Source organism: Melopsittacus undulatus, chromosome 6 (genome assembly GCF_012275295.1).
Source record: "Melopsittacus undulatus isolate bMelUnd1 chromosome 6, bMelUnd1.mat.Z, whole genome shotgun sequence".
Lineage (NCBI taxonomy): Eukaryota > Metazoa > Chordata > Aves > Psittaciformes > Psittaculidae > Melopsittacus > Melopsittacus undulatus.
The window spans coordinates 71682691-71710274 of NC_047532.1; the positions used below are offsets into that span (position 1 = coordinate 71682691).

Consider the following 27584-nt stretch of genomic DNA (forward strand, 5'->3'; position numbering starts at 1 on the left):
AGATGTGAGGGAACTAGAGAAATGGTACTATTTAAAGCCTGAAAATTACCTGCATAGCATTTGCAAGATTCATCCTCTTCCCTCTGCACACAGAACTGATAATCCTGTCCAGTTCGTATTTATCACTGTGTTTTGGCTACTGCTCTGGCTCCAGCCTTGACATGTTCCATCTCAATTCACCAGCTTACTTTAAAAATATAACACTAAAGATCACTTTAGTAGGATGTTACAAAGACATACCCATTTTTGTTTATCCACTTATCTTTCCCCCTAACTCCCCAAACTGCTTGTCTGCACCTTCAAGGCCTCTTATTTCTCTTCATGTTTAATCAAAATACTGACCTTAATTTTCTATATCAAGCTGAGACTTTTCAAAATTCCTTTATAATCTCACTCAAAATGCCTGTTATGTATAGAAAAGCAGTTTTTATTCAAAATTCCTCTTGAAGCTTTTGTTGAGAACAATGGTTTGACAAGTATCTTGCCATGACAATTATTTTACATTTCTGACCAGTCATGTACTATTTCTTTGCTGTCATGCTCATGTAATGCCTACATTGTTAGAATGGCCTCAAGAGAGATTTCACCTTCCTAAATACTACAGCAATACAATACATGATGGAAAAATATTAAATCTGATACACAGAGAAATGGTTCTAAGTCAGTGACCACAACAAAGTTGAATTACATATATTTACACACATGCATACACACAATGATCAAGTCATACCAAAATGAAACTGTTACATACAGCAACATTTGTATTTTTCCTTTAGAGACTCCATTACTACATGCAATGAAATTCACATACAATGAGAAAGGCATTTGTAGATGTGCTTTAATTACTACTCTAACCGTATCTTCATCAGCACTATTGCAGCATTTCCCAATATATGACCCCTTGTAGCAAAGCATCCCTCAACCATAGCTGGAACACAAATGTTTGTGTGCAGGGCGAGTGCCTCCAGGACAACAGCAAAGTCAGAGAAACAACAGATGGTAGGATGCCACCAAATACATACTTCACAAGAATACAGAATCAAAACTCATTCTTCTCTCTCAAAAAATACACACATTTAATGTTGGTCTTTTAATTCTAAGAAAAAAGCAATTCCAAAAATACAAACTGAACATCAGAGTCAAGTCAACCACCATAATAAAATGAAACAACATTCACAACAGTTAAGTCTACGGACAGCTTAAGTTTGACAAATATTTTCTCCCCCTTCACTAAAGTCCCCAAGTACATTCCAATATTTATCTTTAAATGAAGCATTATGAAAAATACTGCTGGTGTTCAGTTAGAATTAAAGGACTTGGATAAAGTGAAACAATAGAGACAGGTACAGATGATGTGGGTAAAGTTACAAAGGCTTTACAGTTTGCATTATCCCAAGATACAAACATTCAAAAATTAACATGAAGTTGCTGTGTTATCAAAATATTGCAGCTATAGGCAAGGCAACATTAATAGCTGAGGGTGTGAGAAAAACGCACATTTTAGTGAAGGTAAACAGAAGTGGCAGTTTTTAAATTAGCATTTTTATAAAGCTACTATTACCTGGCCAGCCATAAGCCAAGCACAGGGTAAAAAGCTTTCTCTGCTTCCTTTGGCTGTAAGGTGATAGGAGAAAAATAAAACAAAATTAAAAAAAGAAAAAAAAACATGAAGGGAAAACTAGTATTAAAAAAATTTCACCTTTTCAAGATGTTCAAGATGAGCAAAAAAAGTCAAATAATCAAGTAAAGGAGTAAATACTAACCCACGCAGTACACTTTAAAACACTGTCATTTGTAAATGTTAACATTGTTTTAGTTTGGTGGCCAACCATGAGCTAGTAAGACAAATAACCTTATTCAGTTCACTGCATAACCACAGAAGTAAAAGTATTTTTCTGTTTACTCTTTGGCTAAAACCCCCTCAAAAGTAGCAGACAAAGAAAACGCCCAATACCGGCAGGAGACTTTCCTTTTAAACAAGTAAAATCAACTTACTGGTTTAAGACTTGGTAGGTTTCATAAGAACAAAAGAGGTAATGTTGTAATAAAATCAGTAACGTTACTTCAAATGGCAACAAATTGTTCGTTGACCCTGTGCAGTAATACACTTTGCTGGTATTACATTTATCAAAATATGACTGTTTCTACAGATAGGTAGAAATCTGGTGTGTGACTGCTGTCAACTTAGTTTATGACTGGGACACAGAATTTACAATCAGAGTGCCACAAGAATTTCCAAACTGTTATTTCTAGCAGAGTTAATTTCAAAATGTTCAGATCCTGCATTATTTAACTGTTAATTCACATGGAAAATAATGGAATATATAACCTAGAGCATATAAACATCAATGACTGCACCCATTGCCAGAACACGCTGCACTGGTTTGACATTTTTCCTTAGTACATAGAAAGCAACAGCACCCAATAAGCCTGAGAAGAAAAGCTGCTGTGTAAATACTGGCAACTATTCCTGAAAAAACAATTATGGGATGTATTCTCAGAAGCTGCCCGATCCCATAATTTGTATTGCATAGGTCACAATCACACATATATATTCACACACACAAGTATGTGTGCACGTATATACATATGTATATATGCACACACATGCACGCGCACACACACACACACAAAGAATATATTAAGAAGACAATGAAGTCTGGTCACAGAGCAATTTACAGGCTCGATATATTTTTTCTTTTTTCTCCTTTTTTTTTTTTTACACTTTGAAAGAAAACTTCAGTATTTTACAGTCATCAGTAGGCATTATATACACTGCACTTATGAAATCTAGAAAGTATTGAAATAGAAATACATTTCTGCAAACATCTGGGTAAGAAAACAAAACCAAAATTTCTCAAAGATTTGTGCTATCTACATAGTATTTTCTCTAAATCACAATAACTGTATCCATGGAATGTTCTCTAGAAAATGTCTTTTTTTCATTTTTTTTTAAAAAACACCATGCACATTTTTAAGCAATTGTAACCCAAAATATCCCAACCTAAAACAATCTAACAATGTTCAGATTAAAAAATTTAAGTTTCAGATCAGATTTTAAAAAGATAAGTCTTTATCACAAGAGCTGTAATGATAACAATTACATGTTAAGGCTAAACTGGTTTTGTTTTTTTTCAGAAACACATTTAAAGACACATTTCTCTCTAGGCTCTGCATTATGAACTGTACTTACATATGACAGTGCAGTGAACATAATGTTCAGTCCTACAGTCAGGATGCAGTTGCTCCTTCCCACTCCACAAGATACTGCACCTTTCCATCAAGTGTCACCCGACGAGCCAAAACACGGTATTTCTCCCCACAAGCTATTCTACCTGCTGCACCAAAATAGCTAGTAATCGAGTTCTTTAGATGATTGAGCTGTAACTCCTGATCTGCTAAGTTGTTAAGTATCTCTGTATTGAGTTCATCATACTGGTAATCTTCCTTGCTCTCATCATCTTTTACAATTTCTGAGTTTTGAGTCTGGAGTGCTTTTCGTGGAAAGCGACCTCTTCTTCTCAAATGTGGTATTGCAGCAGGCCAAGTTCTTCCCGTACGAGTCCTTTTTCTCGAGTCAGATAAACTATTGAACAAGCAAAAAAAGAAATCACACCATTAACTCTAAAAAAAATTTGCTAATTGTATGCTTTGTCATCAGTTATTTCCATGCAACCCATAACTTTTTTTGGTCTATTTTTCACTAATAAAAATACACGCTGCCTACAGAGAGTTGACTATAAATATGGCACTTGCAAAATAAGAGTGATCTACAGAAGGAAAAATGTACTAATGTAACAAAATGTCAGAAAGGTTAGCCAAATGTTTTCAAGCTGAATTTCTCTCAGTTCAAACTCTAAAATATGAAAAAGATATTATAACCATCTATTTTACATCACTACTTTGTAAAGCATACATGTCTTTCTAAAGGTTTATTACACATGGCCAGAAAAATATGTATATCCAAAACACAGATATATCTGGTAATTAAAAAAAAGGAAGCTGTTGACAATAAGCAAGAATAAGCCATCATCCAAATGTTAAAGTGTCCAAGATATAAATACTTATGTAAAAAAATACTTCTATAATTTATGCATACTAAAACTTACTCGATAAAGTCGTAAATTAACTCGTATTTGAACTTTAATGCTCAAGACCCCTATGTAACACACTAAGGAAAAAAAAGCACATCTTCTTAACATTAAAAACAGAAATTTAAAAGTGCCTATTTTTAACTTTTAAAAGGATGGAATAAAGGGCAGAAGTACAAAACAGTGATTACTACTACTAAAGTCAATCCACAGGTAGCAATTTCATAAGTCTGAAAGTTAAACAAGAGGTTTTGAAGACAGACTTTTTGTAGCAGTAATGTACACAAAAATGAATCATGAGCGCCCTTGACAGCACAAAACAGAGAAGACAATATAAGTAGACAGAGAATCCATGTATCTCAATAAAAGAGAAATTTGTGTTTGCTGAACTTGAGAGAGAGAAGTAACAATTGATTTGCAGAAAAGTCAATTGTAGTTAATTAATTAGTGCCAAAATTTTTTCATGCTCTGTGGACTGTAGTAAAATTACAGCGTACTTACTGTTCTTTAACACCAACACACAAGCCTACAAAAACAACAGCTGCTAAAATTAATTATGGGTATGCATCAGCTCTTTTGTGGCTTTTATTAGAAGGCTATGCTCAGGAAGTGTTTATGGGGTTCAATTATTTTCAGTAAGTCTAATTTAACAACAGCAAAACAGTAGTGAGTGAGCACAAAAACCTCACCCTGTGCATTGTAAGTATTTTTTGTCCCATTTATTCAAATTTCCTTGCGCAACTCATAGCTCTATCCAGTCTCCATTGCCCATTACTCCAAATCTCAGTGAGACACCACATCCTCAATGTTATACCCCTATGCAATATCCTCAGTTCTCTATTCTCCCACGAGTATGGCTGAGCCAACTGTTCTCCATCCCCCTTTCAGAAAGTTTTATTAAAATTAATATATTGCAAATACTGATCTTTATAGCACAGAGAGTAATGGAATAACTACCTATAATGTCTGGAAATGCTAGATGAGGTAGTTTCTTTCATACTGGCAGCACCTGTGGATTCCACATCTGAGGTATTGGATGAATGTGCAGTTCCATCAGATTTCCTGAGATGCACGATAACAGAGTTGCCGTGTAATGAAAAAATAAGATAGTAAAAACTGAGCTGACATTTCAGAAGCAAACAGATAAATGATACGATATTACAATACAATACTTCATAGGGGTTTGGGGTTTTTTAATTTACCCAACAGTGGAGGGTAATTCCAAGCTTGGGTTCTCTATCACTGGAACTGGTTCATTATCCTAAAGGGGGAAAACAAATGAAAAGTACTTCAAATTTAATTTAACTGCTGTATCAACTTTGTTTCAGGGCAAATGAGGGAATACCATCATTCAGATTAACTGGTTATGTTTTCTCTCAAAAAATATAATCCAGTTACAGGGAAAAGTGGAGGGGGCAAGGGAGAATATCCAAAACCTTACCAGAGGAGACGACTCTGGAGTCTTGTGAATCATTTTTCTTGTATAGGGACCAGGTGGACGACCTACTGATTTTTTTTTCCCCTTTCTTTCTATACCATTACTTAATTCCCTAGAAGAAAATTGATATTTTGTTCTGTATTACTGAAAATCATCTAAAGTTTGGGTTTTTTTCATTTGGCAATGAATATATTACTAGATTTCTATGCACTAAGAGGTCATTCTGATAAAGTTTGTCAGGTACAAAGCTACATATTTTTTGCCTCTAGAATAACATTAAGAGATACAAGATCTTTTCAGTGACATACTGATTCCCCAGCATTGTAGAGGAATGAACCAGAGTTAGGTGTTGCTTATTCATATGATCATACTTGGTAAAAAAAGAGGGCACTTTCACTAACACAAATTATAACTTGACGTCATACTTCCTACCTAGAATTTTAGTTAGATTACTGTATAAAAGTTCCTGAAATGCAAGAGATTTTATTTCCCAAATGACAGCAAACTTGGATATTTCCTATTGCTCTTGCCACTAAATATTAGCTTGGTTTGGTAATCAAAAGCTAATAAAATTTGCTTAGAATATGTTCTGTTGCCCCTTCAAGTCTTTCTGCTGAGGTAATGTAATGTAAGGCAGATTGATTTGCACCATTCCTCTCACCTGTCCCTGTTTCCCAGAGGCTTTGACAGGATGGCAAGCTTGCTTGTCTGCTTTCTTTTAAATGGGAGGAAAAGGATCTTGAATATCCTAGTTGGTAGCTGTTTGAGAGCTCACTAAAGATCTTGTTCTCAGCAATAGCCCATCTCTACAGTCATTTTAAAGTAAAAATATTTTAAACACATTCTACAATGTAAAAGCCCTTCTTGTAGGCACCAAAAATACACCCAAAGTAGCCCGATTTACCACAACATTGCTAGAACAACTGTCATTTTACCTCACATCAGGGATTGGCTTAGATGATTTTCTGCCCTTGATTTTGAACTCATGAGAAGTTCCTTCTGGTTCTTTCTCAGCCTTTAAAGCAGCATTTGGTGGCACAGGAGGAACACGAATTCTCAAGCCAAACAAATGTTTCTTTTTCTTTATTTCTTTTCCAGACATAAACCTAGATGATTTTAAATTAATTGTTAAAACTCTGACCCCAGGGAAAGCAACTTTTATAGGAACAATGTACATAAAAAACAAAATCATACAAGTGAGACTTTTCACTCTAATGCTGTTTTAGCCCTCTCCTTCCACTAATGCAATCCTCACTTTCACAAACCCTACAGTATGTGAAATAGAAAGAGTGAAAATTAAAACAATTTTCTCATAATCTGGGTTCCACTCAAATAGTTATGTTACAGTTTGAAATAGAAACAGTATTTAAAATTTTACACATTATCTCCAGGAAAACTGATCATGAGATACACTGAGCACTGTAATCTGCATCAGCTAAAACAGGCAAGCCACACTAAGAAGTATCAATAACTTACATGGTCTTGTAATCATTCAGTGCCTCCAGTACATGCTCATATCTTTCAGATTTTGGTGTATCGGCCAGCTGTGAAGTATTAAGAAATCATTTAACCTGTCAAATTCTTTAGTAATAGAAAGATTGCAGTTACTTTGTATCATTGTAACTACAGATCTGGATGTGAAGTACATCTATGAAGTACTAGGTGTAGAAACTACCAAACCCGAAAGGATACTAGTCATTATCCCATACATTGTAATCTACACCCACAGAAGTGATTTCAGTATCAAGGCCAAAGAATCTGAATTTTACTTGTACAAAGTGCAGGAGAAATGTCTCAAGCAATTTCAGTTTACTAGCTTGCTCTCCCAAAACTGCTAGCAAGAACTCTTCTGTGGCATTATATATGTCCAAATTAATTGAGATTGGAAACAGAATATAACTAGTACTGACATCTAAATTATTTTATTGATAATCATTTTAACCAAAATCTTGCCACAGGATCCAATTGCCATTTTTGCCAACATCAGTCAGTAAGACACAAAAAAGGGATAAGGCCCAGAAAAATTAGAATATAGGGAAAGAAAAAAGGAAAGAAAGAAAAAAACCCAGTAAATCCATCTCATGCCCCTTTTGCTCAGACCCCATCTTACACTAAAGCCTAAAGTCCCTATCAAGCTACCAAAACAGTGGAATCACTCTGAAAAACAGCATATATAAGAATTAGAGACAGAGCAGAGCAAGTAAGGTGGTGACTGAAGAAGTAGACACAACATTTACGTAATCGAACTTAAAATAAGATAATTTTTATGTTCAGACAGCTATTTTTAAACTCCAATGAAGCTACCATATTTCCAGTCACCACACAAAATGTTCCAGAACTTATATCCAACTGGCTCTGCAGTAAGTTTATCTTTGAGTTTTACAGTTCGCAAGTTTTACTGTTAATATAAATACCACAAAGCAGACTGTACATTTGCAGCTCAAAACAAAAAAAAAAAAAAAACCCCAAGAAAACCAAAAACCTAAAACCTACCACCTTAAAGTATTTCCTAAAAAAACACAATTCTGACTATTTCAGATAGAAATCCTCTAAGGATTGAATGTGCTAACAGCTAAATCAATGAGTAAATATACTCATAAAAGCCAATCTTTTAGGCCAATCTGGGGCAAGATTCACCGCCTACCTGACTGACTACCAAAGCTGAGTTATTCAATGGACTTCAGCCAATGAAATTAAGAACTGTTTTCACACATCTTTACCATAGGCATTCAGTACAATCCATCCCTTATCCAAAGGTCTTGCAACTCTGCAGCACCAAACTACAGAATAAACTGCCATGTTTATTGCACCCTAAATAACAAGATGCTAAACAATAGACTAAGGAGTTCTGATAATTCCACCACTTACTCCTGTCTGACTACAGCTAAAATAATTTTCCTCTTAATCAATTATAAGCAGCTAGAGAAAGAAACCAAGGCATTATTTCTAACAGCAACAAGTTCTGACTATTAAAAAAAACCAAACCCAAAACCTTAAGACTATTATATTGTAGGTTCTAATTTTATGATTTGTTTAACACACAAACCAGGTGAACCAAAGCAGTACATTTCCCTCTGATCTCTCAAAACAATTTTTCCCAACTTACTGAGTGATATTTATAATCTTTTCATAATAGTCTTGAGGATTTCCTCACCTCAGTGTTTATGTAATTATTAAAAAAAAAAAAAAAAAAAATCTATCTCTTCAGAAACACGGTCTTCAGACTTAAAAGTAGTTTCCTTTAAGGTGGAGAAATATCAATTAAAGAACCGAGCATACCACTTAAAGAGGTGAGCTTCCTTGTCTACCCTCTCCTTCCTCTCCATTATATGGTTTTCACATAGCTTGAGCATGGATTCATTGAAAGCATAAAGGGGAAGAGCAGCACAATGAGGACTGTAGCCTTTCAACTTCTTCAAAATGGCGTATGTGCTCCAAGTCAATGGCAGCTAGATAGCTCCACTCAACATCACCCTAGCTGCTCTGACCACCATTCTGACAAACTTTTGTGAAATCCAGAGAAAGTTGACACAAAATAATAAAACATTAATTTCTTCTACATTTTCCTCAATACTAAGAGAAACTGAAGTCTAAATTAAACACTGCTTATGTATTTGCTAGACTGCAGAACAGCCAAAACAGCCAGAACATTTCATTCTCTTGAAAGAGTGATGTGAGAATTGCATTTTGTGCAGCCTTTTTCTAATTAAGCCTTGAGACTTCATAGGATTAAGAACACACATTTGATTTCTCTAATTGTGTCTGCTAGTAGAAATGGATTACAGATGTATGAATTTTGCTGATAAGTATTAAAGTAGGACACCATTATAAGAAAATTTTAACCCAGTTCTATGCCTCCTGTCTTAAAAAATTTCAAAACACTAAATTTCTATGCACAAAGTGCATACTCTACTAAGCAGTTTGGCAACTTGAATTTAGATATAAATTCTGCATGCAAACTTGGGTGCAGAAACAGCTACCCATACTGTTCCTCTTTGTCAAATATAAAGTCATTCTGCTTGAGGAAACATTTCTTTTAATAATAAAGTAACTTCACACTAAATCAAACAGCTGGAAAAATAATTAGTATAATAGTGATCCAAAAACCAAGATGCCTTGACAACTAGCAGAATCAAACTGGAAAAAGGATCCAAATAATCTTTAGATCTGGACACTAATTGATCACCTCCATGTTTGGAAGAGTGAGAAAAGAGGAAATTAAATGTTTGCATACAATATTTTGTTATATGTTATACCTTCAAAACAGATTCCCTGGTCTCTGCACATAATAATCCAAGTAGGAATTGTGTGTGTGTGTATGCATGATTAGGTTGTTGAGAATTAAGTTACCATTCAAATAATAAGTCACATGGATCACTTTAGGAACTTTACAGCACAGAAAAACACTACTTAAAATCATTCTGTTTCTGCAAGAAAAATAAAAGATTACCTCCTCATTATTTGGGATTACCAGATTGATAATAAAGATAATAAAGGATTCAACAACCAGAACAAAAAAGTGCATGTCACTAACATTCAGGACATATATATGCACTATGAGGAAAAACAACAAAGTATTCTAATGACTTACCTCACCAGGATGCAATCTATCCCAGTTTTCATTAATGTAGGCCATGAGTTCAAGCTCTGAGTCAAAGTATTTCTTCTTATGAATAACACTTAGGTTGTAAAGGCATAGATGTGCTATATCTACCCTAGAGTTCAGAAATATTGGAATAAAAGACAGAAATTAAGACTCTTTTCCTTCCAACTGCTTTTCTTTTGAAAATTTCTTAGAAAAGATAGTAGCTTGATATAGACAGAGAAACAAAAAGCATAACTTCAACACTCAATACAGGGAACATTATGAAGTTTCCAGTAATTTCTCTTCAGGTAATTCATTCTGCTTTGAATCTTACTTTAATCTCTGCCTCATCTCACTGTGATCATGTTCTTTTGAACTCCAAAACTGTTCGAAATCACAGGATAGTTAAATCCAAATTTATAGTTGAAACTATAGATTCTGAACTCATGCAAGTACTCTGGTGAATTGGCATTTAACAAGTTAGTTCCACAATGTATTTGTTAGCATATATATCCACAAGATTGAATATAATTTGTAATATAGGCTAGTTCAAATATTTCAAACTACAATTAACCATTAAGTCTCATTAGAGAAACTGTTATGTGTACAGATATGTACTCCAGTAATCATTACATTTGGTTTATCTAATGGTAGGATCCTAAGACTGCAAAAAAGATTTTGCTCATATCTCAGTCTTCACATATACAAGTGAGTAATTGCTCACTACTTCACTAAACCATCCCAGGAATAAACCCCAAAGCATGCAATTGTAATATATCTCTACATTTAAAGATTAATGTAGAAGAAAAGACACCCCTGTTAGTCTGAGCAGTAAGAGCAACTCGGGAAACAACAAGACATCAAGTGGATTTCCTTTTTTGCAAGGAGGATCAAAACACCAAAGAGAAATTCAGAGCATGTACTAAATTCCTGGTTTTAATTCATACGTACCATCTCAAGGGTAAACGTTTGAGGTATTCTGGTCCAGAACTGCAAACTGAGCAAATGAACGTATAAAACCTAAAAATACATGAATATACAGATATACATGTGTCTGGGTGGTGGGTGTCTGTACACACACACTTCTCTTCATGTTTACCACCCTAGTTACACAAAAATGAGAGTTATGCAGGCTAAAAACCCAGCTGTATGGTATTTGAAAGTCCCTTCATCTTCCAACTTCCTTCATTAACTTCTAAAATCTGTACTGGTACCTACCAGGAAAGGTACTTGATCAATTTTATCCTGGTACCACTATTTCATACTCCCCAAGAAAGTCCCTCAACCTGTGACTACACCTATGAAAATGTTCTGAAGTGTTCCCACTCCATTCTCTCATGCAGAAACCTACTCATCAGTATAAGCATACATTTATATGACCCATGCATTCCTAGATCATAACTCAGTTCCCCCATACAAACATTCCAGAACAACCAACAGCTAAAAGAAAGTATAACAGATAACAAATGAGATACTACTTAATTTGCTTCTCCAGTTTTCTCTCATCTGCTCCAACTACTCAAAGTTCCTCTTAAAACAAAAGCCCAGACTAGCACTCTTATTCATTTCCTTTTGTCCTGACTCATCGCTTATCAGAGGATGTATACAGCTCCCCTCAATGTAATGATCCTTCCAGCTTTCTCCAGTTCCCTATGCTATTGGTACATGAAACTACTACCACACATACGCACTGGCAACCTACCTTGAAGCATGGTGCCTGTTTCATACAGGACATTGGTCACCTATACAGTGTGAACCTGAAAGCCCTCGTCTAACTTTCAGACCCACCAAAGCAGTCTGATTTGACACTTGCAATCTCCTACTACACACCACCCATAGTATAATAGACTTACACACAAAATGAAGTCAGCAGCAATTTGACTTAAACCATCCATTGGTTACCTCTCCACAACCCACTCTCCTTCATTAAACTAAGATGAACTGCATTTTCCTGGCACCTGAACACATGCTTTAGCTTGTATGATCTTCTATCCAAAACTCATCCCATTTTTTGAAAGCAGTGTTGTATTATGGATACCCTAATAAAAGTTCATATGTGAGATCCCCATCATATTTTAAATAAAGGCAACCATGAAGTACAGCTTCATTGTCTTACCTGTCACCAAAAAGCATTGGCTTTTGGAGGCACTGCACACAAGCCTCATGAAACCACTGCTTACATTTGCAGCACTGCAACATCTTTAGATACCAGCTTCACCAACAGAAAGAAAAATAACGTGTTAAAGTCACTGGCAATTGTTCTTCATTATATTTGTTCTTCATTATGTTTAAATTAAGTAAGCAGGTGATCTTCTAACCCTGACAGTTGTCTGTAGGGATATTTCAGAAGCATTTAGCTCCACCATGAATCATTACTATAAAAGTAGTGACTAAGAATAAAAGATTGCCTATTAAAGGATGAACTAAGTTATTAAATGAAAAAAAAGCTTGATTTCCTATGAAAATCATATCTTTATTATCTATAATAAGAATTCAGTAAACCATAAGCTTCTTCTTGCATACTAGATTCACCTCCTTATTATTTTCCAGCTGCATTAAGTCAGAAACATTTATTCCGAAAACTAGACTATTCAAATCCTTAAAACAAACCTCAGTTAACAGAGATTCTCATTTTCCTTTTTCAGCTCTCCCTTGATAAAAGGCGCCATGCAACACTGAGGGCAATGTTTGTCCACGTCTGCAAAATTCTCAAACTAGAGCTCTGCTCTTCAAGCATAAGCTCATAAGCTTTACTTCTTTGAGAGACTCTTGACTCCAACGCTGTTTTATCTTTTTACTCATCCATGCAGACACCAGAGTATTTATCGCTATCTACTTAAGAAGTCCACTTCTTGCCTTTCTTGTAGAGCAAGAATCAGCAGAGGACTCTAATGTCATAACAGGAAAAAAGTTTTCCCCCCTGCCAGTAACTGCAATCCAGGGTATGATACTGCAGTAGAATCAGCTACCTATTCCAACACAATTTAATAGTCTAATCCCTAAATACATTTATATTTGTGACTAGTGATAGGGATGAGTTAACACTGCCTAAAATTGCAAGATCAAAAAACAAACAAAATCAAATCCCAAAACATTAAGAGCAACAATGCAAAAGAACACGTTCTTGCTTGTTATAAAATGGACTGTAATGTTATGTGATGGTCATATGACAAAATTAAAACAAAGAATCTGATGGGAGAAGGCAAGCCATTAATAACATTTCCAAGGAGACACTAAAAAAATTGAAAATGCCACTTTGCATTGTGTTTAGTATCTACATACAAGAGAAACAAAGACATTCACAAGTAGAAGTCTACAGGATCAACTGCATGACAGACAGAAGTTCTTAAAGTATCTATTTACTCACTCTCCAGGTCCTCCACAATAGCAGTAACACTGCTGGACATTGGTTTTATGACCTGCATCCCACTCAAGGTCTGTTGCATTATAAGGTAATGTTTGTTTCATGACTTGCAGCGCTTTGGCATTTGGTCCTTTCTTAAGCGCACCTCCCCTCTGGTCCAAAACAAATACATGAGTTTACAAAAGCAATAATGTATTCCTGAAACTTGCAAATCCTTTAGTTTGGAAGTTATGAAGATTTGTCTATAATAAAAACCATTATCACCTGAGTTTCTTCTAATAGTGGCATATTTTAAGGGTAAACTGAAAGCCTAATGTAATTATATCTAGCATGCATATTAATTCCCAACATACAAAACTTCCATTCAAGTCAAAGTTAACATAAAAGAAATCACTGAGAAAATGCAATATTTTTTCTGTGTGTTTCGGCTTCAGAAGCTATGTATGTACACAATACAGGATGTATAAAGCATGTTTTTCTAGCAACACACCTTTGTTGTTGTTGCAAAAACGCACTGTCGACAGAGCCATTTATCATCTGATTCAATCACGCTGGAATCAATATTTGGTGTGTGACACAGCTGATGATAACCTGTATGAAAAATGACCAAAGTCTTATTAAAACAGAAAAAGCTTACAGAGAATTAACTATATATCATTTTAACCCAAATATAAAGCATTATCCATCATAAAGTGCCAAAAATCTGATCAGAAAGATTAGTAACACATTCATAATGTTCTTCTGAAATTCTTAGTATAAAAAATAAACTTTACTTACAGAACAGTTGTTAGTCCCTTTAACATAGATTATCATTATTCACTGAGCTGTTAATAGCCACTAAGGGCTATAAAAGTTAACATCAGTTAAGCAGTCAGCCAGGCAAATATCCTCCTTCATAAACCAAATCAAAACATCTTTTAAAATGCAGTAAATAGGAAAGATTCTAGTTACCTTGCCCACATTTATCACATATAACCATTTCATTTGGTGCTTCTGAATACTCTTCCTGACATATTGTACAGACCATTTCCCCACTTTCAGTGGCTCCTAAACAAAAGAGGAAAATGTGATTTTTTTTCTCTACAACTGCAGCTGGAACGGTTACCGTGTGTATAGCTTTTTTCCATCATTTCAGTTACAAATCCATGCATTGTAGAATCACATTGTTACAGATCCTCATTTCCTAACAAAATTAAATTCTCACCTTTTGTACAGACCATACGTATTACAAGTATTGATGTCACTTATCGTAGATTATTGGATATTTATAGCTATGTATTTTTACTATGCAGTCCATGGTCCCTTTATAAAACATAAAATAAACAAATAAAGACTAAATGCAGACCAAAAAATATATGCATAAACAAATACTATCTGGACAACTGAGAGGTATGTTTTGTATTTACAGTAATTTGTGCTTCTTTTCATATGCACAACTTGGTACATATCCTTTGACAGATCTGCCCAAAGTGTTTTAATATTAAACTCCAGCGCTCTTACAAAATATGTTATTACTGCTTATATATATCTGCAAGCACAAAAAAGCACACAGTACCAGTAAAGAGAAGGAAAAAAACAGTGGTTTGCAAACTGGAAACAAACCTACATCTTTCTCCTATTATCTACCACCTACCAGTGTAAAAAACTGGAATAAAATACAAATTTCTTAGTCTACATGTTATCATACTCATGCACTAAAGTTTGATAAATGTAGCAAAGATCATAAACCAGTACTATACAGAGGCAGAACAGCAGTACTTTAAAAGCATCTCAGAAATAAAGCAGTAGGTTTTTTGCTATTACAAATGCAAAGCTTGTACTGTTAGCAGACAGTGTTTAGTTTGAATACCAAGAATGGGCAACAGCCAGATGAAGTTTCCATTGCCTGTATGAGATAAGGAAATTTTAACTGATTTTCACAAGAATCAGTCATCCGTGCTTCAGAAGTATTGGGTTATCAAAATACTAGCTGCTCCCCAAGTATCTGAAAAATCAAAGCTAATATACAATAGATGTCTCACTTGATAACTGAATATTACTTTATATCACATGAATACTCCAACATGTGTAATGGTTTCTTATGTGCAACAATTAAGGCATTACTTTTAAATGTGAAAACTCCATTCAAACCTAGGATTGATTTTCCAGTCTTTGGTTTCTTTCGACGTCATGATGTTTCAACTGAAAACATAGGAGGACATAAACTCTGTGTAAATTAGGGCCTGGAGTTTCCTGCTATGACAGAGTATTATACTCTATTCCCATCCAAAAAAACTCAAATTTGATTATGCTTAGAAGTGTGCTCCCCTCCCTGCATATAGTTATGTGAAAACAAACTAACAGAAAAAGTAACAGCAATGATAAAGAGTTAACTGAAAAGAACTTTTGTTCACCTAAATCAGGATCCTAGGTCATGTTAAACTATATTACTCTTTAGGATACCAAAAATATACTCTAATAATTTATTTCAACAAATACAGTAAGCTACACAAAATACCCAACAATGACTACTTCACTGAAGTTCTTGCCTGTTTGTATGTCCTTCCAGAGAACCCAGGATTTGGAACTGTCTTCAAATATAATGAAGCAGTTCTGTTTCAGTTTGTTTATCTGAAAACCAAAAATACAGCAGAAGCCATGAGTAAAATACTAAACAGAATAATGTACTTAATACCAACAGACACAACAATACCATAACACTTAGCAAAACCAGTACTCCAGTGAGTTTAAAGAAATCCTTTACCTTTTTGATAGTTCCAAGATAAAACAAGCCATCTGACCATCTAGCTAGGACATCCTGACCTTCTTCAAATTTACACAGTGGCTTTTTGGCTTTCTGTCCATCACGTAATGACAGCTTGGTCAGAGATGCTGAGCTCTTATGGCTTCGACGTACAGGAGACCGCTTATGGACCAGTGAATTACCCACCGCTGTAGAGTCTCTAAAGATAGGGAAGAAAGACAAAAGATAATCAGAATTAGATAAATTAGAAAAAACATGTATTTTGAATATTAATATTATTCACAGCTAAAACTCACTTAGCTTATAGTAGCCTTTGCTACTATAAGAGTCTACAAGATTTGAAAGGGACAAGTTTATGTAAAAGAAAGTCTTCCATGAAATCACCTAATGTAAGTGAGGATGGGGACACAAGCTTTTCAGCTCAGTCTTCATAACATGACCAAAAGCATCAAAGAATGCATCAAAAGCATTCAATACAGAATTACTTACGCAAAACAATTAGTTTTGCGTAAGTAATTTGGACAAAATTGACAAAAACTGACAGTTTTCCAAAATTCCAAGGAAGCTAAAAAGGTACTAAAGGTTATGGTTAAGCAGGTGGGGAAGAAAGAAACCAGGTTGAGCACTACTCAAGGTACCTCCAAACACAGCATCATGCTTTGCCACTAAGCATAGCTATAGAGGTTTCCAGCACAGGAAGAATTTCTACATGCTAAACTTCTAATGTAAAATAAGTTTTCCTCTTTGTTAGATACGGAGAAGAATAGAATAAGGAAAGAAAAACAAAAGATCTTGAAACTTTTGTTCACAGACAAAGCTCAAAATTACAAATTACGTGCATCAATAATAGTTTTTTCCTCATGCAATTCCACAACATATAACCTATTCATCTGTGTGATTAAGTTTTTATGTTAGACTAGCTACCAAGCACTCCAAGGAGTAAAATATAGGAAATTGTAACAGGACCAAATAATGGATAAGCAACTATCTTCATAACTAATAACCAATATTTCAGACTGTAAAACAAAGGTATCCTTATACCCAAAACTATTTTCTCTTTAGAAATTAAATGTATTAATTACTATGACAGAGATTCAAGGACAGAACAGAAAGTTACATGGAGGCAACTGAAAAGCCAAATTTTCATGTCATTCTAAACAACTTAGGTACATTATTAGCACCAGAAAAGTTTGCATTAATCAAAGCACTAATAAAACCAGTAAATGAATCAGCACCCTATACCACTTGATGAGAATTACTTTCCAGATGCCAGAAAAGTTCCTCTGAAGTTTCAAAGAGGATGGAATCCTTTCTCCCTAAATGTTTACTACTTACTTTCAATATGAAAATAAACTTGGAATTATAATGGCTGAAAATACAAAATAATATGCAGAAATGCAAAAGTCTATATTCTAGAAATCAATCAATTGTTTTCAACAGGACAGTTTAAACCAAGAAGGCTAGACACAAGAAATTTAGACAGCTGTTTTAAGCACATTTATAAACAGTGTAGGTCATGACATTGAGAGCAGGCCAGACAATGGGCCAGACAAGTGTTCCATTTAGCCCAGTAACTAACTCTGGCATCATCATGTACAACTGGGACACAAATTTAAGTCCTGCCTGATCTCAAACACAGAAATATTCCAGCAGACGACTGGGGAAGACCAGAGGTATAGGGAAAAAAAACTGTCCTGGGTTTAGCATTAGCAGTCATTTTTTCTCTTTCTTAGCAGCTGGTGCAGTGCTGTGTTTTTGACTTTCAGCCTGGGAACAGCACTGATAGCACCGATGTTTTTAGTTACTGCTCAAATGTTTAGACTGACCAAGGACTTTCTAAGCTTCATACTCTGCCAGGGAGGAGGGGAAGAGGGAAGAAAGCAGAGACATGATACCTAACCCAAATTAGCCAAAGAGGTATTCTATATCACAGCATGTCATGCCCAGGATGTAACTATGAGTTACCCAGAAGGGTACTCTCTCTGCTTTTTCAGTTGGGGTGGGGTGAGTTATTGGTCAGTGGGTGGTGAGGTGCTGTGTTCTCTTCCTTTGTTATTTCCTTCATCTTTCCTATTATTGTTGGTACTGGTAATGAATCGTGTTATACCTTAGTTACTAAGCTGTTCTTATCTCAGCCCATGGGAGTTGCATTCTTTTGATTCTTCTCCCCATCCCTCCAGGAATAGGGGAAGGGCAAGAAGGGATGTTGGCAGGGGTGGGGGGGAGAGACTGCATGATTTATGGCTGACTGTGTTTAAACCACAACAAAAACTAGCCCCAAGAACAGCACTCCTCTCCCAAATATTCTCTAGATCTTTTACAGCCTGTGGATCCAAAGACCTCGAGCAGTAATGCCTCGGTATTTTAGTCCTTAGTGGACCTTTTTCCTGCATGTTTTCCTACGTATTTTGTTGAACCTTTAAAGGAGTACTTCTTTTGGCTTGTTTCACAGCTGGCACCTTGTAACTTCATTTGACACCCTTCACCATTGCATGGAAAAACTCAACCTTAAAGCTCACCCAGCTCCAACCCCTGCCACAGGCAGCGACACCTTCCACTGCAGCAGCTTGCTTCAAGCCCCTGTGTCCAACCTGGCTTTGAACACTGCCAGGGATGGGGCAGCCACAGCTTCTCTGGGCAACCTGTGCCAGCACCTCACCAACCTCACAGGGAAGAACTTCTTCCTTGGATCTAATCTCATATATAATTTCTTACCATGAATATATGCACATCATTCTACTCTACAGTTAGGTTTTGAGGTTCTTGTGAGCCTCAAGTTCAGACATCATATTAGAAGTAAGAAAATCAATTCATTTATTACACATAATCTAGTACAATCTCCACTTAAAAAGCAACAGCTGCTTTTGTGAGTTTCCCATTTTAAATGTCTTCAGAAACATACATACACTATTAAGTAGTGAAGTCTGTCCCATAATTCCACTCAAATGGTAACAAAAATGTATTGTGCATTATTTTGTAGCACAAGCACTTAAATGAGTCTATACATTGTCTTATACAACAGCCTAAATTTACAATAGCAGCTCCAGACACTGAAGGATCTTGACACACAGTAAAGGTCTGAGCCAATAAAGCAGACACTTTTCCATTGTCTACACTGCTCTTTGTGGGAGATAGCACTGCTGAAGTGATGACTAAACAGTTCATGAAGTAGCTCCTGCTGTGGCAGTTTATGCTTTATCTAACACAGACTGAAAATAGGTTAGTTATCACAACAGGTTGACACTAGCTTAACTGTTGCTTTCCACATGGATAAGAAGTTTGTTTTCAGGGAAACATTCCCTCAATGCTTTTGATGCAGATTAAGCAGGAAGAGCTACTGTTCTAAAAGGCTGACTTTATTTAGCAAGCTTAATAAGCAAGCAAGCTTGAAGTTGAAGTAGGAGTCCCTGAAGTGCCTTCTGGAAACACAACATAAAGCACAAGGAATCCAGTGCAGACCAACATAAGAGCTACAAGCCTAGCATGTTAGTAACTTTGCATTGCCACAGGTCTCTCCATTGTAATGGAGTACCAAAAAGTCACACCTACCATTAAAATAAATACCTGTTGGAAGCGCAAATGCAAACTGAGGTTAACTTCTTGCTTGCCAATTTTGAAATTAAAGGTTCCAAATTTTCCAGAACTTGTTTTCAAGTCTTCCTTTAAGTTACTTCCATAGCACCTTCCTAACATACCATTTTACAGTTACCAACAAATCTAGTAACATTTCAGTAACAATTTCCCCACAATCTTCAAAAATATCTCCAAGAACTCCACATTGCAAAATATCTGAAGATCCTGGTTTTCCAAGGAAAAAAAAAAAAACAAAAAAAACCTACTTTACCTAAAACAAAAGTCTACCTTATCTCACACAACTTGCACAAGTAAGCTGCACTGCATGTCATACAGTATGTCCAGTCTACCTCGGCTTTACATCCCTTAATTAATACTGAGTATGTTGTGGCCGTATTCTTACTCAAGCACTTCACATGCAAAGAAAGTACCAAAGCAGCACCCACACAATCTTTCAGAAGTGCATGGGGAAAGTCAGTAAAACATATCTACATATTGAAATTTACTCCCAAATAGTAATGCACTTCGACCATTTCTTTATAAGCTGGTCTTGTGAAGTTCTGAAAATGCTCATAAGTTTTTCACCTTGATTCATCATAACCATAGATACTCTCCAGCAAGACAGGCAGAAGACTTTCTATTCATCTACTTGATGAATAAATTTATAATATGCTGCAGCAGCAGGAGGTATTCATCATTCTCTTTCAACAGGAATGTAAACTTCCCTCTGACGGTGAACTACATAAATCAGTCCGATTTGTGAACCATGACAACTTACTATGCATAGAATTTATTTGCCAAAAAACAAAGTTAGATTTCTGTTAGTTTTGACTTGTTTGTAAATCTAACCTCTTTATTACAGGTTAGAAAATGTCAAAGTTCATTTGGTGCCTCTGACTCCCAAATCTTCACCACAATCCTACAGCAGGAAAATTTAAGGGGGAAAAAGATGGGAAGATCCTAGAGAATTAAAAAGATTGGGCACTCTCCATCTTGTTTCAAAGTGTCATTTCCTCAGCAGTACTGCCAGGTTAAGGTCATTCATACTCCTGTAATCCTTCAGTTCTAACAACCACTGAGAAACAACTTCTGTTACAAGAAACTCCCTTGACAAGGGTTATCTTTTCAGCAATTGCACTTCACTGATTTGTCTCACAGAATGGTTTGTCAGCACAAGAGAACAAATGCGAACAAGCAGCTTGAGACATAAACTCCCTCAGCTGGCACTGCCTGACTGCGTGCACTGAATTACAGTCAGTTTCATTGACAAGCCATGCAACTTCAGGACATTTCTTCCAGAAGGTCTGTGATTCACAAATACTGCAACAGAAACAGGCTATAGCTACCCTATGACTACAGGTTGTTATTAAAATCTAGTATCTTGCAAAAACTAAGTGCCCAAAGCATATGAAGAGAAAATTTTAATTTACTGAAACAACACATGAAAGTGGGACCTACAGATAATTAATTTATTCCCAGTAAATACAAATCACACTGAAGGGAAAATGAGTTTAGGGAACCCAGCAGATTTTATACATGGCTTATCCAATACAGCAGCTTGCTCTCCCTGCCTTCCCTCCAGCTCTGGAACAAGGTGACTTCTCCATACACTTTCTATTTTTCTTCCCTAAAAATGGATTTTCTGACATTTTAAACAAATTAAAGCACTTCATCAAAAGGTCTGGTGACAAGCCAGGTAAGCAGCAAGTGCTCTGAGCACTTGCCACAAGGCAGCAGCAAAGTGAAAGGAATCTTTTCCAAGAGCCACCATCTTAGCTGGTTTACCCAGCACCTTATAGCCAAGTCTAAGTAAAGCTTCCAACGTGATAACTAACCCATGACTAGGATCCAGTACCTCTGCTGACAGCTGGAGAGATACTGGATCCCAGCCACATGTTTCTTCCCCATTTCCTCGCAGCTTCACTGCTGTTTGAGATCTCAAATCAAACATTAACTGTTCACTGTTTGTCAACTGTACCTCCCTCCCCCCAAATAAAAAGATTCTGCTGGTCCAAGAAGGCAAACAGACATAACTGCCCCACCCGAGGCCTAAACTGCAGATCAGTCCACTTTAAAAACCAGAAGTTCACTTAGTTTTTCCTTAACAGCAGCTTTGCTCCAACAGTCACTGTTTCAGTTATACACAAACAGGCTATTCTATTAGCAAATGCTTATGAATTCCTTTCAAGTGGAGGATCCAACACAACTCTAGATTATAGTCTTAGTCTATCCTTTTACACTACTTCATGCAGCCCAATTAATATTAAGCTTCCAAGGTGCTTTGTCATAGAATATCTACAAGCTTTGAGCTCATTATCTTTACTCTATTTTGTATGCTGGTATGATCAAAAGCCTAAGCCACATCACTAACTGCACAGAAGAATAAAGGGATGTTAACCTAGGCATCCCTCAGTCTAGAAAAGCCAAGAGTAACAGCTGGAGGATAAGAAATAAATTTCAAGATCACCTAATTTCTACAGTTGTTTAAGATAGTAATGGAAGTTAAAAAGGATATCAGGAGTTCTGTAGTCCTGCTCAGCATAGCATCAGCCATGAGGCCAGACAAGGTGGCTTTATACAGTCAGCCCTGAAAGCCTCCAGCAACAGGGGCCACACACCCTGGGCTCCTCTTCCTCTGCAAACTGTCCTTATGGGGGGCGGTGGATAAAATAAGAAAACCCATCTCCTCCCCCCATTCCCATCAGAACCTCTCTTATTTCATCTTGTATGTTATCACTTGTCCTCCTGCCATGCAGTATTGTGAAGAGACTAATTGCATCTCACAGGAGCTGGAAGGCTGCAGTTAGGCCTCCATGAAGTCTCTTATTCTCCAGGCTGAATGAACCTGGTTTCCTCAGCCTCCTCTCACAGAAGTGCTCCCGTCCTAACTGTTTTGGTGGCCCTCCACCAAGCTCATCTAAGTTTCATGTGTTCCTTGCATTGGCAGAACCAAACCATAGCATTTTAGATACTGTCTAATGAGTTATGTGTAGAAGGAAACAATCACTTCTCCTCAGCCTTCTGGTTTTGTTCAACTTGCTCACAGGACACAGTGTTGGCTCATGTTCTTGCTTTCTGTCTACCAGACCCCAGCCAACCTTGCAAAGCTGACCTTCAGCCAAACTTAGCCTGAGATTCTTCCTTCAGATGCAGGACTTGGCTTTCATCTCTTAAACTTCATGAGGTTCCTATTGGCCACTTCCTTCAGCCTTGCTGGAGTTAAGTGGCATCCACTCCTCTCCTCCCCGGTCCACAAATCCTACCATTTTTAACACAGATGGTGGTCAGGCCACAGTTTATTCTTGGAAAATATATGCTGACATCTTCCAGGAAGATCTATTCCACAACTGTCCTACAGACCAACATGAGCCTAACAAGCCTTTGGTTCCCTGGGTTGAACTTTTGGCCATTTCTGAAGACAGGTATAACATACACCATTCCCTAATCATTACAGGTTACCCCTGTTCTCCACAACCTAGGATGGTAAAGAACAGACCCATGAGAACATCACATTGTTATCCCCTGGTGCTCTTGGAAGTAGCCTGTCTGTTCCCATGGGCCCCAAGTTTACATCTTTTTTTTAAAAAATGTTCAGCAAGCCAATTTACAAGCCATTCAAGCAAACAACACTTAACAAATCCATCATGGACAGAACTTGAAAATCACCTAAGGCAGAAAAACTCTGTCCTACCAGTGATTTCAGGGCAACCACTCTGTATAAACTGCTCCTTGTCAGCTCCTTGTAGCTTGTTTACACTTCTTAGCTCTACCAAGTCAACCATACTACCCAACACAATCATATGTGATTTTCATGCAACAAATTTTTTGGTTACTACCCAAATAGAGTGCTTGTTGGTATCTTTTTTTCTTAAGCCTTTGAAAGAGCTTTACATTGTGTCAGTGTTTTTTCTTCTGAATTCTTCTGTCTGGTTGAACACTTTAAAGAACTCTCTAGTAATCAGAGAACATGTTTTCATTAATGTGTTTCTTAAGTAGCTGTATGCTTTCACAAGTATATCCACCACATTAACTGACAAAGTAGCAAAATTAGAAAGAACTTGAGCTGGAAGACTAAGGGGAAGTGATTGTTTCCTTCTACACAAATCTCATTAGACAGTATCTAGAATACTGTGGTTTGGTTCTGCCAGTAGCAAGGAAGACGTCAAACTAGATGAGCTTGGTGGGGGGCTATCAAAACAGTCGGGGACTGAAGCACTTGCCCTGTGGGAGGAGGCTCCTGCGAGATGTAGTTAGCCTCTTTGTAGTACTGCATAGCAGGAGGACAAGAGATAACACACATACCATATAACGGTTTGGGTTGGACAGGACATTAAAGCCCACCCGGTTCCAACCGTTGCCACAGGCAGGGCCGGGTTCCACTAGACCAGTCTTTAATAGATCATTACAGAATAACACCTTTCCCTACATATGTAACAAGTAGAGAAATAGGGCAGGGCAGCCCTGTACTCTTAAGAGCCATTTGTTTAGGATCAATCATGTTTATACACAGAGAGCAAAGGGGAGAGAACAATGGTTCAGGTCACAACACACCTTTTCAGGTCAGAACCACCCTTAAGCGAATACTTAGCACCTCCTTGAACACTGCAAACACTTTTTGGGCTTGTGCTGTACCCAATTACAGGATGCCCAGCAATATACCTAAGGTAATAACAGTACAAGCATGCACCCAAGCAGTGAAAAAGAACAGAAGGTGCTGACTCGCACAGGGAGAGGGGGAAGAAAAACGATTTCATAGGCAATCAAAACCCCATAAATACCCTTCTTTAAGGCTCATATAGAAGAATATCACCCTTCATAAGCACTCCACAGAAAGAAGTAAAAATTAATCCAGTATTATCCTCCAAGTAAATGAAATATGTTCAAACTGATCACGAACACTCCCATCTTTAGCTCTCTTTCTCTCAAAGAAAACTAAACCTCTTCATTTCATTCCTCCACAGAGATTATACCTTCTAGGAAGAGAACATCAGCTTGAAACAAAGATAGTTAAAAGCATGTATTTCAACTAGTTTCAGTGCCTTCAGTAACAGGTATTACCCTGCCCAAGGACCCTCCAGCAATCCCTGTGGTTTATAATACTTCTTCTGATGTGTTTCAAAGACACACTTCCCCTCCATTTCCTGCAGAGAAGGCCTGTAAAGAAGGCAAAGCCAACTCTGCAGCTAGCTCAGAAGTCAGTGACACAGAAAGTACAGCCAACTCACAAACCAAGAGAAGATTCATACCAGCTTCTAGTCACGTGTTTCTTCCCTCCAAATTTTTCCTCCACAACTAGCATGAAGAGCACAAAATATGCTTTAAGGCCATTCTGGTGCTTCTAGTACTATATTCATTCACATTTCTCTCCAGGGAATACAGAAATTCACTCTCCACTAGGAAATGACCACCAACTTACTTGTTACATTCTTCTCATAAGCTTTACCTGATTTGCTAATGCAGTGAAGGAGAAACGTTACCATATCCAAGGTCACCCTTAATACTAACTACCAGTGTTTGTATCTTTCACCTACCTGGAACAAACCCCCCCCAGAAAACAACTGGTGACTAATCATACTACGCCAAGTTTGAGAAGGATCTACATCTGATTTAAAATTCTTTCCAGAGCACGGAAGCAGAGTTGTTGAGAAGACACATCTGTATCTGACAAAACAGGTCAACTGTTGAAAACATTACTACATTATACTCTCAGTAGAGATCCACATTTCACCAGCTTGTAGCTCCTTGCAAAGATCCTTCTTCCTTTCTCTACTTTTATTACGCACCTTCTTTCATATTTTGATTCTTTATTTCCCTTTATGCTCCTTCCATTAAAAAGCTATGAACCTCTTAGGCTGGATTCTAACACTATAGAAACTAACTTTTTTTCTTCTTTTAATCTCAAATGCTTTCAAATGAATTGTAATTTGAGCTCTCAAGAAAGGGATGTACATTAACTTGCTAACTTTTACCAAGCTGGTTATAGACGAAAAAAAAACAAAAGAAAACTTTTTTCCTATTCTCCCATGCTTTTGACAGTTTAGGTATAAAGCATGGATCAGTATCCCTTACACTAAGTCAGGAAAAAAAAATCATGCTATTATCCATTACTAAGTTTGACCTGATAAAGCCATGAGCAGGCCCTAACTATCAGAAATCCAAGAAACAAGCATAATGCCACGCTGCTCTCCTGGCAGGCCCTTTCATTTAATTGTGCAGGCCCTCTCCTTTAAATAGCACCCAGATACTTCAGAGGTGGATGATACCCCCTAGAATTTCAACACTAATATCAATGTCCAGCGCATCCAACACACTACCATATTATTTTCTTTGACTAACAAAAGTATCAAACCATTCTTGAATTCCTACAGAATTCATATATCAAAGGAAAGAAAACGTGTTGCTGTACATCCTTTCAGCAGACCAAAAAACAAGCTTCTTGAGCACCTTGAACTGTCTAACTTGACAGAGACTATTAGGCGGCGAAAAAAAAAAAGAGAAAACAAAAACAAAGTTACCAGCGACCACCACCAACCATCTCTTTTGTGTTGCTCTCTCCGCACTAGAGCGAACACAGCCCGCTCGGACGATAGCCTTAAAGGAGAAAATCAAGCTAGTGCTGCCGCAAACCTCGCCGTGACTCACGGCGGCAGCACCCCGCGGACCCCGGCAGCCGGCCGGCAGCCTCCGCTCCCTTTGTTTTGGTCACCAAGCGGCACCGCTGACCCCTCACTCTCTCGCCAGCGGCCGCCCGAAAGAGAGCTTCCTCCCCCTCCCCCAAAGGCCCCCGGGGCCCCCCACGCCGGAGCGGGGCCCCTCGCACCCCCTCCCAGGCGGGTGGCGCGGCCTCCACGAATAGGAGGGGGGATGCAGCACCGGCGGCCCGAACTATGGGGCGCGCCCAGCCCCCCCTCTCCTCACCCCCCGCCTGGCCCGGCCTCCCCTCCTTCCTCCCTCCTTACCCCCCCGCCACCGCGGCCCGCCCCCCCTCACCTTACCTCATTCGGTCTCTCCAGTGGTGCCAACCGCCTCATACAGGGAAACTGGGGAGCTCAGAAGCCTCAGCCCCGGGACGGCCAGACCCTTGGGTGCGCGGCGAGACCCCCCGAGCGCGGCCCCCAAAGCGCAGCGGCGGCGAGGCGGCGGGGGAGGGGTCAGACCCGCCTCACGGACAGCCCGGCTCCACCACGGCCGCTCGCCATTTTTGTTTCCCGCGGAGGAGAAGCTGGTGCATGCTGGGAGCACAAAGGGCCGCGGCCCCGCCCCAATGCGCCCCGCCTGCGCCGACAGCAGCGCCTGGGCCAGGGGCGGGGCTGGAGGGCGCCGCTGCGGAAGGACACCGGTGAACATAAATCTTTGCGCTGGTGAACAAAGAGGGACTACTTTCAGCGCTCTTGCCGAAGGAGAAATCGCTGCCCCGGGGCCGGAACTCGTTGTGGCAGTACCAAGGGGAGGTCTGTGCTCTGCCATTCCCTGTAGAGGCTTTTGCTTGGGTGTTGGGTGTCCCCGGCATCTAGAATGATCCGGGTAGGGCAGGGAGTCCAGCTGCATGACCGGGTGAACAGTGAGGCCCGGCCTAGGCACCACGGGCTGCTGAGGGCAATTGGTGCCAAGGGCACAGGAATGGAACGGAGTGTTCTGCAGCGAGTCAAGGGCATGCTGCCATTTTAAGGGGAGAGCGAAACCTCGGTTTCTCGTGTTAGCAATAGCTGTATTAGCTAAGCTGATGCGCGGATAGACTCCACAACTCGTTAAAGTTGTAAAGTAGGTATGCTTTTATTTAGCGCTGAGGT

General features: G+C 38.1%; 1 protein-coding gene across 3 annotated transcripts; it reads right to left on the bottom strand.

Moving 5' to 3' along the window:
- Window positions 1-406: 406 nt before the first annotated feature.
- Window positions 407-27017, bottom strand: MTF2 (metal response element binding transcription factor 2). Of its 3 annotated transcripts, XM_005153927.3 has the most exons (15): window positions 26790-27017; window positions 16222-16420; window positions 16007-16088; window positions 14430-14525; window positions 13969-14069; window positions 13482-13630; window positions 12231-12326; window positions 11066-11134; window positions 10121-10244; window positions 7006-7073; window positions 6465-6635; window positions 5533-5641; window positions 5294-5352; window positions 5049-5153; window positions 407-3586 (listed from the first exon to the last, which is right to left on the bottom strand). In XM_005153927.3, exons 1-15 carry the CDS (start codon window positions 26792-26794, stop codon window positions 3232-3234), a joined length of 1788 nt encoding a protein of 595 aa, XP_005153984.2. In that variant the 5' UTR covers window positions 26795-27017; the 3' UTR covers window positions 407-3231. The 3 variants fall into 3 exon arrangements, with proteins under 3 accessions (XP_005153984.2, XP_030909028.1, XP_030909029.1); XM_031053168.2 differs by lacking the exons at window positions 16222-16420; window positions 26790-27017 and adding an exon at window positions 15609-15659 and having other exon boundaries at window positions 16007-16073; XM_031053169.2 differs by lacking the exons at window positions 16007-16088; window positions 16222-16420; window positions 26790-27017 and adding an exon at window positions 15582-15644.
- Between the last annotated feature and the right edge of the window lie 567 nt (window positions 27018-27584).

Bases quoted from the DNA above. Each gene is read 5' to 3' on its own strand.
- MTF2 (XM_005153927.3), bottom strand. The intron at 16,089-16,221 runs GTAAAGGATTTC...TTTGGTTTTCAG, and splicing joins ATCTTGGAACTATCAAAAAG to ATAAACAAACTGAAACAGAA. The intron at 5,154-5,293 runs GTAAATTAAAAA...CGTGCATCTCAG, and splicing joins GAATTACCCTCCACTGTTGG to GAAATCTGATGGAACTGCAC.